The 13,710-nt window shown below is 43.1% G+C and overlaps 1 protein-coding gene across 4 annotated transcripts; it reads right to left on the bottom strand.

Moving 5' to 3' along the window:
- Positions 1-484: 484 nt before the first annotated feature.
- pisd (phosphatidylserine decarboxylase) lies at positions 485-13,653 on the bottom strand. 4 transcript variants are annotated; one of them, XM_013276567.3, is made up of 10 exons: positions 13,635-13,653; positions 13,239-13,343; positions 12,154-12,188; positions 11,910-12,046; positions 6,345-6,479; positions 6,153-6,254; positions 3,355-3,478; positions 2,392-2,541; positions 2,153-2,313; positions 485-1,943 (listed from the first exon to the last, which is right to left on the bottom strand). In XM_013276567.3, exons 2-10 carry the CDS (start codon positions 13,274-13,276, stop codon positions 1,704-1,706), a joined length of 1,122 nt encoding a protein of 373 aa, XP_013132021.1. In that variant the 5' UTR covers positions 13,277-13,343; positions 13,635-13,653; the 3' UTR covers positions 485-1,703. The 4 variants fall into 4 exon arrangements, with proteins under 4 accessions (XP_013132021.1, XP_005458405.1, XP_013132022.1 ...); XM_005458348.4 differs by lacking the exon at positions 13,635-13,653 and adding an exon at positions 13,473-13,585; XM_013276568.3 differs by lacking the exons at positions 13,239-13,343; positions 13,635-13,653 and adding an exon at positions 6,915-7,059 and having other exon boundaries at positions 12,154-12,194.
- Positions 13,654-13,710: the final 57 nt, after the last annotated feature.

Raw genomic sequence — 13,710 nt, 5'->3', positions numbered from 1 at the left:
TGTACAAATAAAGGTTAAATAAAACTAAAAGAAATTTACAATGTAACAATTCACAGCAGATAACTCTGGTGTCATCTTGTTTAATAATACACACCCACTTTTGGAAACTATACGAAGTACAAGCAAGTCTCTACTGTGAGAACGAATTGCTCTGTTGGCATAATATGGTATTGTGATGTCTTTAAAATTTAAGATTTAACAGAAAGCTGTCAGTACTCTCACTGTAATACTTTTGATCAGTTGAGGGCTTTCCAGGGAGTTTTCAGAACAACCTGATAATAATGAATCACAGTAGTGCAGGCTCGCCATAATGAATGCATGAACAAGTTTTTCAGCATCACTCTAATGTGAATTTTCTAATTATAGTAATACTGATGTGAAATAAATCAGTCCTGAATTTTTAAAGTTGATGCACTTCCTGTCAGAAAATGCTCTCTACCCAGTCTACAGGATATTTACACCTTGCGCTGCATTCATAAGCCACTAGCATCATGGCTGACCCGCATCACCCTTCCCACCAACTGTTTACTCCTCTTCCATCCGGAAGTGGACTCTGCAGTATCAGGAGCAGGTCGGTGAGATTGTATAATAGCTTTCCGGCTCCTCCACACTGGACTCTCTTCTCCACACACTTGTTGGACCACATAACACTTTACATAACACTCTCCTGTCACTTCCGGTACTTACACTTTGTCCTTAATGTAAATATGTAAGAAAAATTGTGTATGTTTCTGTTCTGTGTCCTGTTTGTTTGTATATGTGTCTTTTTGGCTGCTGTTACAACCAAATTTCCCCTTGTGGGACAATTAAAGGATTATTCTATTCTATTCTATTCTACACTATTCTGTATTGCACTGTTCGACTCTGTGTGTTGTATTTATTTATTCCTGTTCTTTTCTATTCTTATTCTATTTTTATTCAAGTGCAATACTGTTGTACTTATTCTTAGTTTATCTTATTTCTGTATAGTTGCATATATGTATATCCAGATTTTTTAGTTTGCACCTTTGGAGGACGATATTTCATCCCACTGTATGCTTGAGTACACTGTGATTTTTTTTAAACAAATCACAGTGCAGTCTGCATTTCGACTCATTTTTTAAATTTCTTCGCCGCCACAGCTCAGCAGGCTATCCACTGACTGAAGGGACACCATCCAATTGCTGCCACACTCACAACTCTGCCACCCCGACCACTAGAAGGTTAGAAAGAGCAATGTGCGTGCAGGCTATTTAAAAAGAAAAGAAAAAAAAACTTTATTCATAATTAGATCTTTTACAAAAGCAGAGAAAATGGAGGAGGTGTCACATTTAAATCCGACAAACAAAAAAAAAAAAAAAACAAGATTAATGAAACAAATTAGTAATAATAACCCTTCGACCAATCACTGGCCTCCTGCTGTGTTTCCACCAGTCAGATGTGAGCTAGCCGATGCTAACAAAAACCTGTGAGCAATAAAGTTTGAAACATTCAAACAGAAATGTGTTCAGCTGCAGGTCGAGTCTCTGACTGAGAGGGAGAGAGTGGGAGGGGTTTGGCGTTTCCCGCTCACAGGCACAAGGCATTCTGGGAGTCTGAGTGCTTGTCGTAATAAGCATCCATTTCGAGCCCTCCGCAGAGAAAAATACCCAGAATTCCTAAAACTCCTCTCTTAAAATCTGTCTCTGATCAGGCCCTGCCCCCTGACCCTGTAGGTCATCCAATTAGAGGCTGCCGAGGCCTTCTCCCACTCTGATTCGTTGGCCAGGCTGCAGGTTGAAGCTGAAGTCTTTGGGAGCCTCGAACAGCAGGACGATGGTGGAGCCCAGGTTAAACTCTCCGACCGCCTCCCCCTTCTGTAAGGTCACGCCCCCTTCACCTGCAAAATTCACCGTCTGGTCAGCAATGTAGCTGCGATCATGAAAGGAGCCTTTACTGTAACGAGGTGTGTTGGTCTGAAGCTCCTGAGGAATTAAAACAGGAAACGTTAAAAACCAACCATCAATCGATCAGTCAGTCAGTTAATCAATATTTCAATAAACAGAGTGAACAGGATAAGAAACACCAACAAGAACTGATCAAAAACAGGAAATCTTTTTTTTTTTTCAAATAATAAAAAAAAAATTCGTTCACACACGTTTAGAAAATCCACAGGAACACAAAGTAACGTCACCTGGTCAAAGTAAATTCTGATCGAGCCGACATTCGTGGCGCCGACCGCTGTTAATGAGAAGAAGCCTTGCTGCCATTGGCCGGTGAGCACCACACGCTCGTTAAGGCAAAAGAGCTCTTTGATCCAACGAGCGACGCCCGGGTTCACCGACATTAATGAGCCTAACGAGGAAGGACACACAGGTGGGTCAGAGTGGGGGCGCAAAGACCACATAGCTGCACAGGGGAACACACTCTCACCTGGAAAGTGACGCCGAAGTTCCACCCTCCAGTCTGTGGGCGAATGGAAGCAGTGGTAGTCACCTGGAGCCAGGTAGATGACAACATGGAAAAGGTCGCTGTCAGGAGAGGAGAGGATGTCGTCCCTGAAGGAGGAGGACGACGAGGAGTCTGAGGACGGAGAGAAGCCAGGGTTAAACAGGTAAACATCAAACAACTAACAAACCTCAAAGATGCCCTCAGGGACTCAACAGGTGTGACTGCATGAAGGAGGAGAAGTGTCAAACTTCAGTAAGGAGGGGAGGAGTCACACACCTGCAATCAGGTGAGGTTCACAGAGATTCGCTGTATCTTAGTTTAGACAGAAAGACTTTTATCAAACCTGCTTAATATAGCAGAACTCAGCAGGTTATCAAACCTACAACACCTCAGGTGATTTTCACCTGCACGGTAGATAAATGTCATTATTGGTAATTTCCAAGAGAAATCTTAAAAATGTAAAGCCAGCTGGTCGTTGTGGCAGGGGTGTGGTCTTTGGCTCCGCTGCTCTTCTGTGTAATGAGAGCTTTCCCTTGTTTCAGTGATGCCTGGACCTGGAGAGTTGTGTGGACGGGTGGGCCGAAGAACTTTTTCCCAGTTCCATTATTTTATTTATTATTATTTATTAACCTCCTAAGACCCGATCTCTTCATGGCATGCATTTTTAATTTCTCTTTGCTATTTGGGCTTCATACTGTCGATAGAACAATGAATTTTTCACTAGTTTTTGAGCTTTTAAAGGGTACACCTTTTAATGTTATTAGACATTTTGGAGGGGAAAATAAAAGAAGGTACTTTCATTTGCCATGTATGTTAATATATTTTGATGCAATGTTTTATTGGGTATATTACATGACATAAAATATACCTGACGTTAGTGTTACAAAACCACACTATGTGAGCTCTACATATGGTCACCGTTACATGGAGGCGGTCTGGTCTTACCTTTGCACCGCCTCTTCTGTGGTCCGAGGAAATTTTCCAGACTGTAGGTGACCCCCTTCACCTGCTCCACCTCTGAGTTCTTTACACGACCGAAGTGGAGGATCCTTCCATCAGCCGGAGAGGTCTGGAAGAGACCAGAGACCCCCCCCAAAAAAACAGGTTAACCCCCAAGTTTAATCAGTCTATTGCCTAGTTTAACGTCATCTCACAGGCTAACCCCTGGCCTAGCTCCAAGTTTAACTTCGTCTCCCAGTATCTTCCAGATTAACTTCAGTTGAACTGGGCGATAGAATTGATTTTATCTTCCATCTCAAACTTTATTGATCTTTAATGATTCACAGAGCTTCACTTGTTACACATGTTGTCATGCTACAGCCCTATTCCAAAATTAATTCAATTAATTTTTCACCTCAAAATTCTACACACAATAGCCCACAATGACAAAGGGAAACGTTGGCTGAAATTATTTTTTATTATTAAAAAGTAAAAAACAAGAATATAACATGAACATAAGCATCAACAGCATTTATTTATTAATTCAATTCACTTTTATCTATACAGTGCCAAATCACAACAACAGTCACCTAAAGGCGCTCTATATTGTAAGTTAGGCCTACAATAATGCAGAGATGGCACGATACCACTTTATGTCCTATAACGACACCATAAATTTGGATATTTACCGATAAGAATCCGATATAGTGTATTTTATAATCAATAAAACTTTCTTTTTAAATGTCTTGCTGCATTTTGCATAAGTTCATATTAAAATTTTAAAAAACAAAACACTAAAGCTATTCTATTACACTTGTATGCAAAAAATACACTGCACCCAAAATATTACGCAGTTCCCCAATACTGATCTTTTTATTTAAACTTTTAGCAGAACTTAAAATCTAAATATTTAAAGAAATATTCAAAAGGTAATTTAAAAATGCAATTTTATGCAGATTCTGAAAAAAAGAAGTGCAATATCAGCACAAAATAATTTTTATACTCAACAACAAAACTTAACATAAACACACAACAGCCGCTCTATCATTTGACGCATACTGCTCCGACGTGCTAAGGTCACTACCTGCGTTACACCATGTCACAAGTTTTGTGAGGTGCTTCTGTGATATGAATCAGATTACATTTTTTTTATTTCTCCCTGATATCCGATCCAGTAATTTAGGTCAGGATCGGAGTGATACAGATACTGCATATCGGATCGGCCATCCTTACAATAATACATACAGAATAAAAACCCAACAGTCATATGACCCCCTATGAACAAGCTCTTTGGCGACAGTGGGAAGTAAAAACTCCCTTTTAACTGGAAGAAACCTCCAGCAGAACCAGGCTCAGGGAGGGGAGGGGCCATCTGCTGTGTTGTCCTGTGAGGAAGACAGGACAAAGACATGCTGTGGAGGAGGATGATGCTACTAGCTTGTCACCTCTATTTTTGGGCAGTTTCTCCCGTTCTTCTTTGCAGAACCTCTCGAGCTCCATCAGGCTGGATGGGGAACATCAGTGCACAGAAATCTTCAGATCTCTCCAGAGATGTTTAATCAGGTTCAAGTCTGGTCTCTGTCTGGGTCCTCAATAGGCATGGTCCTAAAGCCTGTCCTTTGTTATCTCAGCTGTGTGTTGAAGGTCATTGTCCTGTGGGTGTTAGATGTTAGATGAAGATTGCCCCGCCACCCCGAGTCTGAGGTCCAGAACACTCTGGAGGTCATCATTGAAGTTGATTCTGTGCATTGCTGCATTCATCTTTCCCTCTACCCTGACTAGTGTCCCAGTTACTGCTGCCAAAAAACATCTCCACAGCACGATGCTGCAACCACCATGCTTCTCTTTAGGGATGGTGTTGGTCAGGTGATGAGCGATGCCTGGTTTCCTCCAGACATGACACTTGGCATTCAGGCCAAAGAGTTCCATCTTTGTTTCATCAGATGAGAGAAGTTTGGTTCCCTGGTATGAAAGTCCTTCAGACACCTTTTGGCAAACTCCATACAGGCTGTCATGTGCTTTTTACTGAGGAGTGGCTTCAGTCTGCCTGCTCTTACATACAGGCCTGATTTGTGGAGTGCTGCAGAATTGGTTATCCTTCTGGAACGTTCTCCTTTTTCTACAGAGCAATGCTCTCAGTCACCTCCGAGGCCCTTCTACCCCGATCGCTCAGATTGGCTCGGCGGTGGTTCTAGTTCTAGTCGTGGTGGTGTCAAACTTCTTCCAATTACAGATGATGGAGGCCTGTGTGCTCATGGAGACCTTTCCTGTACCCTTCTGTAGATCTGTGTCTCCATACAATCCTGTCTCAGAGGTCTACAGACAGTTCCTTAGACTTCCTGGCTTGGTTTGAGCTCTGACATGTACTCTCAGCTATGGTACCTTACAGACAGGTGTGTACCTTTCCAAATCATGTCCACTTTACTGAATTTACCACAGGTGGACTCCAGCCAAGCTGTAGGAACATCTGACGGATGATCAGTGGAAACAGGAAGCACCTGAAGTCACTTTTAAGTCTCGTGGAAAAGGCTGTGAATACTTATGTATATTTTACATTTTTGTTTCGTTTTTTTCCATTTTTAATAAATTTGCAATAATTTTAAGGCAACTTTTTTCACTTTGTCATTCTGGGGTAATGTATGTAAAATGAATTTGAGAATAGGACTGTAACATGACAACATGTGCAACAACTGAAGCTCTCTTAATAATTTCTTGAGGCACAGCAACTTTATCTCCCAGTTTAACCATGTGTATCTCCCAGTTTAGGCCCTGTCTAAAGAGGAGGAGGAGGAGGAGCAGGTTACCAGGCAGGAGGCGGCGCAGAGTGGTCTGACTGCAGGTTTCAGGCGTCGCCTGAAAAATTCTCCTAGATTCCTGTAATGATGTAAATCCTCCACCGCTGCCTCCTGGTGGACAAACAGAGGAACAAACAAACTTTATTTAACAGTAATAAACAAAACAAGATGGCCAAATAAACAAACTGAGCATGTCCTGACCTGCATGTTCACGCCGAAGGTCCAGATATACAGGGAGTAGATGGGTTTCCGAAGCCAGGTGGGGAGCTCCACCCCATTCAGACGACCCCACGCCCGAGAGAGAAGTCGAGTAGGAAAGGAGCGGTACAACGCCACCTGTAGGAGAAAACAGCAGCTACACCTTTGAATTTATTTACATGAGTGGATAAAATGAGGAGTGGACTAATGAAGAGTCATTCTATAGACTGAAGTTCATGGAGTAAAAAGAGAGAGGGTAAAGGAGGAGTTGTTGGGGAGTCGTGTTCAAGAAGAGAACGGGTAAATAGGGGGAGGGGACTAAAGTGAGTTGAGGTGTCTAACAGTAATTGAAACCAATCGATGGGACAGATCAGTAAGTTTGTTATCAGTGATCAATAAGGTGTTCTGTTTGTGTTTCTGCTTCTGATTGTTTCACGCTTTCATTTTCAAAATGCAGGCAGTGCTGAGTCACTGCATTAACTGGTCGATTGATCAGATATTGATCAGAGGAGACAGGAAAGGAGGTGAAGCAGGATGTACGAATATGGCTGCTGCCCGCCTTGCACTTCTTACCCGGCAGGCCAGCGGCCGCAGAGCGCTCACAGAGAGGATATAGCACAGGAAGGAGATTGGCCGGTGGCGCCATGTGGCGGGGCGACTCACGCCACCCTTGAGCGCGGTCAGACGGCGACGGAGAGCCAAACGAGGGACCTGAAGCCTGATTATAACGAGATTTAACGTGAACATGAATAAGGAAAGAATATTTTTCAAATACAAGAAAAAAATAAACCAGAACAATTGATGAGTCCACGTCATGTAAGGCAGGCACAGGCAGGTGAGGAGAAGGCAGAGTTTGTGGGTGGGGAGAGGCGGAGGAGGAGCAGACACTAAAAGATAAGAACACTAAAAGCAGCTAGAATGCTAACAGGGATGGAGACTGATGTCACAGTCTGATGACATGATGTCATTCACTGCCCCAAAATAAACTCTCAGCAGCTGGAGGGATGCCATTTATATTTATATTCTTCAGCCAATAAGATTCAAGATGCTCACCTGGATACACGAGTCTGACAGAGTGTGTGTGTGTGTGTGCGTGTGTGTGTGTGTGTGAGAGAGAGAGAGAGAGAGAGAGAGAGAGAGAGAGAGAGAGAGAGAGAGAGAGAGAGAGAGTGTTTGTGTGAGAGAGTTAGTGAATGAGCAAGTGTGTGAGAGAGTGTTTGGAAGGGTGGTTTCTACAGTGACTGCTTGCTTAGCAGGTCAGCTATTTTAGCTTTAGCCTAGCTTAGTGTGTTAGCCTCTTTCCATTTGATCCTGTGCTAACCTGCAAACCCAGTTAGAGATAACCACTGATGCTAATCCTACTGCAACACACACACACACACACACACACACACACACACAAATCCTCTTTAACACACACACACACACACACACACACACCTTTCACACCTGAGACTTCTCAGTCCTTCGTTTTCAAAGGGTCAAAAGTATTTGGACACGTCAACATCATTTTAAATGTAAGAACGGTTTGACTGCTGAAGAACCCACAGACCACATGCTGTGTCTCCTCCTTCAGTTGGTTTCTGCTCTCTGCCTTCAGTTTTAATTACTGAAACGCTGGCCTGAGATCAGCTCTCATCATTGTGGTTCAGCTTCATGTTGTTTGTTTGTCTAAAGACCATTTTTCAGATGTTTTAAAGTCAGATCTTCCTGAGTGTACCCAGAGGTTAGTAAGCGCCGTCTTTCCCTCCATGACGGCATCTCTTGATCACAGACTTTCTCCTCACAGAGACTTCTGATGATGTGAAGTTGTTTTTCTGAACATGGAAATAATTTGGTCATCACCTTCAGTGCCCTCTCTGCTCTCTCAGGTCTGTTGCTGAGCTGATCAGTGATTCCTTCTTTTTAACAGTGATCGAGATTATTGATTGCGACACTGATAAAAAAGTTTCTGCTCTGTGACTGGTATATTTTGGCGTTTCAGATCAATGATGGCCTCTCTCACCTGCACTAACGTCTCTTTGGGCCTCACATTTTGAACATGAAAACCATAAAAATTCAGAGATCACATCTGCTTCGTGAGTCCTGGAATAACATCAACCGTCCGATTACTTCTGACCCTGTGAAGACGGCGGCCGGAGTATTACCTGCACTTCCTGATCTGTCGATCTGATTCGTTAAATTTTAAGCTTTGAGCGGCATCCCGCCTCTGTCCCTTCCTGTTGTACTTCTAAATGAAACTGTACTCACTGTTTGTGTAAATAAAGTTTTTCTGTCCTTCCTCTCCCACCTGAATCGTGCTGTCGTTCTCCTCCTCACTCCTCGCCCTCCTCCATCTTTCTCGTTCTCTCTCTCTCCTTTGGGAGTTCGCCTCTGCCGCCTCACCTGCCGCAGCAGGGCACTCTCACCGCGCCTGCTGTCGCCACGGCGACCAGAGAAAAACCTCACCATGAACGAGCGTTGGGCGAAGACGCCGTCGCAGGAGAGCGAGCCGGCCGACGACACATCAGGACGAAGAGTTAGAAAGGAGAAGGAGAGAAAGAGGAGTGTCCGTGGAGAGCAGACGGAGAAATGAGAGGGAGACGGAGGAAAGCATAGAGGAGGAGGAGGAGGAGGGCATAACGCTGAACAGCTCCTCCTTTGTTTATTAATAGCATGAAGGAGGAAGAAACTGTCAATCATTAATCACTGATCATCCATTCACACTGAAACTTAAATAAAAGCTTTTTTTTTTTATTCTCAGAGTTGAAATCATTTTTATTTTATTTTGGAAAACACTCATGCTGATTATAAAAAAGTTAAAAACTGAAACTTTGTTTTGTTTTATTTATCCTCTCTGTAATTTTTCCATGTTTGAGGAATTAAAACAAAAATAAATGGTTAAAATACTTTTGTTGAGGATCACATTTAAACTTATTAAACTTAAAAAAACATTTTAAAAACAAACAGCCATTGTTAAATTATTGATCATTATTATTTGACAGTTTTTATTCTTTTAAATGAGTGCTTAGAATTAAATTATTATTTAATTATTTAATTATTGTTTTAATTATTTTTTTGTTTTTAAATGACAAATCTGCACCAAAACAAATAAAATAATTTAAATAAATTTATATTTCAATACTTTATAGTTTATAAATAAAGCAAATACACAGTTTATTATTATTATTATTATTATTATTATTATTATTATTATTATTAAGATTAAAATTTATTTTGTCAGTATTATTTAAATATTTTTATTCTCTGATAAAAAAGTATTAAAATTATTGTTTTTTTAAAAGCAGAAGTTAAAAAAAACTTCTGATCATTTTCAGAGATGATCAATAAACCTGCAGATAAAGACTTTTGTGCCAGTCACAGGCCAACCAATCAGAGCGAGACAACTGTGAGGAGAGGGGCGGGGCCTGCCTGAGCAACCGAGCTGTGTGACATAACATCACCTTTCACCCAGATAACCAACAACAGGGCTCAGGCTGACCTGCTGTGATGTCACCATATGTTGAGGTCTGGTTTTTGTTTTATTTTTTGTTTTTTAAAAGGTGAATGTGGCAGCTTCCAGGTGAGGCAGGCGTGACAGGTTAGCTGATCTTAATAGGAAGTGAGGTGTCGTGTTCTATCAGCCAATGGTTTGTTAAAGCACAAACTTTTAAAGAAACTCAACGGAATCGCATCATCATAACATCATCATTACATCATCACCCTGAGCCTTCTGTTGGGATTTAAATATATATTCTTAATGCTATTTTCTGATTATATTGTTTTATGTATTTTAATATGAGAGGCCTTTAGAAACTGACCTCAGAGGAGACAAGACTAGGTTAAGGGTGACAAGTTGCCCTGGCAACAGACTTTAGAAAGGAGAAGTAAAGAAAAGAGGAAGTTTTAGTGCACAGGCATATTAATCAGACACAAAAAAGAGGAACTGGGTAAACGGAGTGTGTGTGTGACGTGCTGCAAAATATATAACGAGACTGCCCGCTGCTGCTTCAGACCTGAGCTTGTGTTCGTATGCTCAGCTCTCCGTTCCCGGGAATGTCAAATAAAGATCATTTTTTGAGTTAGACCACTTTGAGCCGTTTTTCTTGGCCGTTAAAGAATACAAAGAACTGAATTTAATACTTCAAGCGCACAGGTGAGGTCTTACTGACGCGTGAGGTCAAAACTAGTATTTCATTGTTTAAACTCGGTAACCACAGTGGTGAATAGGAGGAGGAGGGTATATGTCAGCGGTTCAGAGGAGGAGGAGTCAGTCGAACAGGTGACAGTCCAGTCTGAGCTCAGCGTGGGAGGAGGAGGAGGAAGGGTTTATGGGCTGTTTGTGTCCTTTGATTGATCCCCTATAATAACTGATAACTGACTGTTGTGTAACGCTAACCGCCATCACACCACGTTTCATCTCACAGCAACCTTTGACCTTTCCTCAGCTGCTGACACAGCTGGCCTTCTGACTGACACATTTCAAAGTTTCATCGTTTCTGTCACGGCTCCACAAACCCCCTGCATCTCTTTCAAAAAAAAAGCACGCATTCTTACTGAGCCACTATAAGCCCTCCTGTCGTCAGTGAGAGCCCACGGGCCCACGGCACCAACGCCAGCGGCCGCAAAACACTTCCAGAGGCCTCAGAGCATCAAAGCCTTCACAAGCACCACTGATGATGTCATCACGACTATGCTGTAATCCTCCAGATATGATTTTAGACACAGAGACACTCACAGTCTCACACACACACAGACATCGTAGTTACATCGTAAAGTTTTAAAAACTGAGCTTTAAAATGAATAGTGGCAATAAAAACTGAGAGAGAGAGTTTAAGAATGAGTCCATTTACAGGCTCACTCTGATTCACCGTAGGGGAAATTTGGGGCTCAGTTTTGACCTGAGGACTCTGCCATGCAGACCAGGAGAGCAGGGAATCAAGCCAAGGACCCACAGCGCCCCCCTGAGGCCCATGAATCTATACGTTTGTGTTAAAAATCACGTAAATAATCAAAAACGTAAATTTATCTTCTTCAGTTACTGTAAAAATAAAAGGCTTCTTTCTTCTGTAAACATAATCAATGAACCGACGCTCTGACTGTAAATAAAGTTTGGAACAAACCGAAGGCCCGAGGAACTAAAAAGTGTTTCAATCATCGAGGAGCTGAATCAATATGAGCCCAGTGCTTCCTGTCACCGCTGTTACAGAAATGTTTAAATGTCTGTGGAGTTGTTGTTTAAACGTTGCGTGAGTAGGTCGTCCTGAATGTGAGCGTTTCTGAGTTTTTTCTTTGAAATAAGGTGAACAGATTTTATTGAGTCGATTTTTTCGGGGAGAAACACAAAACATTTCAAGTGTTTTGTTCCTGATGACGAGAATCAGCATCTTCCACCTGACAGTCGAACGTCTCAATTTTACATCAGAGACAATTTTTCCCCATGCTGCCACCGACCAATCACAGAAACGAGAGCTACAAACATGTTGCAGGTAAACGAAAGGACTGACGCCACGTTCATCGAGAGTCCGACTGCACGTGCTCAGTGTTACAAGGCAAGTGAGGAGACATCAGAAAAAGTTTCCACTTTACCTGTGTGGGTGTAGCCACAGGGGGCGGGGCTCCATCCTCTTGCTGGCCCCACTTCTGGTACTGCTTGTAACCAAGGTAACCACCACCAGTCACCAATAGGAAGGGCAGGGGCCGGGGGCTGGGCAGAAGACCACGTCCTGAAGAGACAACGAGAGCCGATTGGACTACAGAGATTACATCATCCACAAACAAACAAAAGCTGAAGAGCTCCGTCTTCTCCAGTTTGGGGTGGGGGGGGGCTCACCTGTGCTGATGCATCTGCAGCTCTGAGAGAAAACTCTGAAAAACAGGAAGGACACTCAAACTGATCAATCAGATCACATCAGTGATCAATACCTGAGACGTTCAGCGTCAGAGAGCACAGGTATCACCCCCAGTGGACACCTCTGACCTCTAACCTCTGACACGTTCAGTGACTTTAAATGAACAAGACACTTAAAATTCTGGTCTCTCTGAGTTTCAGAAAACAAAGATGCTGATTGGTTACCGACTCATTACCAACGGTGACACTGAAAAGCTTAAAAAGAAGTTATGTGTGTGAAGGTTCTCAGTCATCCAGGTCATCGTAGTCCGAAAAGCTTCTTCAGTTAAAGAGAGGTGAAATGTCTTCAAGCAACTTAAAGAAGTCCAGATGCTTTTCTTTCCAAGCTCCTTACAAAGAACGCTTGACATCACAGCAAATATGCTGCCCTGATCGTCTCAGACAGTGACTGGTTTGATGTATCAATGAGCTATGATGCGTTTTGGCTCCAACATGGCCGCTGGGCTGATAGCACTCACCAGCATGTGTCTCTACGGGGGAGGAGCCTGTTTGAGGCCACTGCAGGTGAGGGGCGTCACTGAAACATGCTGTCATCTGAGGTGATGATGTCAGACAGAAAGAGGACGTTCCCATAGACATGATGATGTCATGTGACCCTCAACATGTCACCTCAGCACCATCAGTTGCCTTCGCTCTTTATGATAGAGGGCAGGTATATGACAGTCACTTCTGTTATGTGATGTCGTCATCAGGTTACGGAAATACACAGCTGTTCTGAGGAGAATCGATCACGTGCCTTAGGTAAATAGAGTGCACCTGGCGCATCGTCCCTAACCCAAATCTGTCTTCACGCTCACCCTTAAGCCGACCACCTGTGTGACGTCACCACCGATACAAGATCTTGACGTAAAACTCGATGAAATATAAATTTGACACAAACAATGAACGAGGTCTGGAGCCCCGCGTGACAAACACGGTATCTGTGACGTCGGAGCAACGCGGCTGTCATGTGACATCATACTAAGAATAACCTTTATGAACAGGTGAGATGAAGAACAGATAAATACCTGCCGCTGCTCCATACCCTCCGAAAGGCCGCCGCCATCTTGTGTTTCCGGACGTGACGTATGACGTCGTGCGTACGCGCACTGCTGGAACGAAGCCCCGCTCTCCTTTTGTCCCACGTGAGGAAACAAAAGTATTTCGGTTTATTCTGGATTAAAAAGCTTAAACGATCATAGACGATTTATTGATTTTAAGATGTAATTATTGATCAATGACGTAACATCCTGATAGCCAACCATGCTCCCTCTCTGGACCCCACCACTTCGCAAACGGGTCGCCCGAGGACGCTGAACACCTGGAACAGCTGGGACAGATATGTAAGCGGGCTCTTCATCCACTACAGCTCCGCCTTCAACACGCTCCCCTCTCCCCTGCTCCAGGAGCCTGCTCATACTCACCGACCGCCCACAGAAGGTCAAACTGAGCCCACAGCTCCACACCTGCTCACTCTAGCAGCACCACAGTGGATTCAGC

Source organism: Oreochromis niloticus, linkage group LG7 (assembly GCF_001858045.2).
Source record: "Oreochromis niloticus isolate F11D_XX linkage group LG7, O_niloticus_UMD_NMBU, whole genome shotgun sequence".
Taxonomy (NCBI): Eukaryota; Metazoa; Chordata; class Actinopteri; order Cichliformes; family Cichlidae; genus Oreochromis; species Oreochromis niloticus.
Note: the sequence above shows the minus strand (reverse complement) of the source record. Positions and strands in the feature narration are given on the sequence as shown.

What these genes read in the sequence shown, in the direction of transcription:
- pisd (XM_005458348.4), bottom strand. Translation starts at nt 13,570, where the DNA reads ATGAAGAGCCCGCTTACATATCTGTCCCAGCTGTTCCAGGTGTTCAGC. An exon ending in AGGGTATGGAGCAGCGGCAG is followed by an intron (nt 12,189 to 13,238) that starts GTATTTATCTGT and finishes CCTGTTTTTCAG; the next exon opens with AGTTTTCTCTCAGAGCTGCA. An exon ending in CCTTCGGCGTGAACATGCAG is followed by an intron (nt 6,255 to 6,344) that starts GTCAGGACATGC and finishes TTTGTCCACCAG; the next exon opens with GAGGCAGCGGTGGAGGATTT.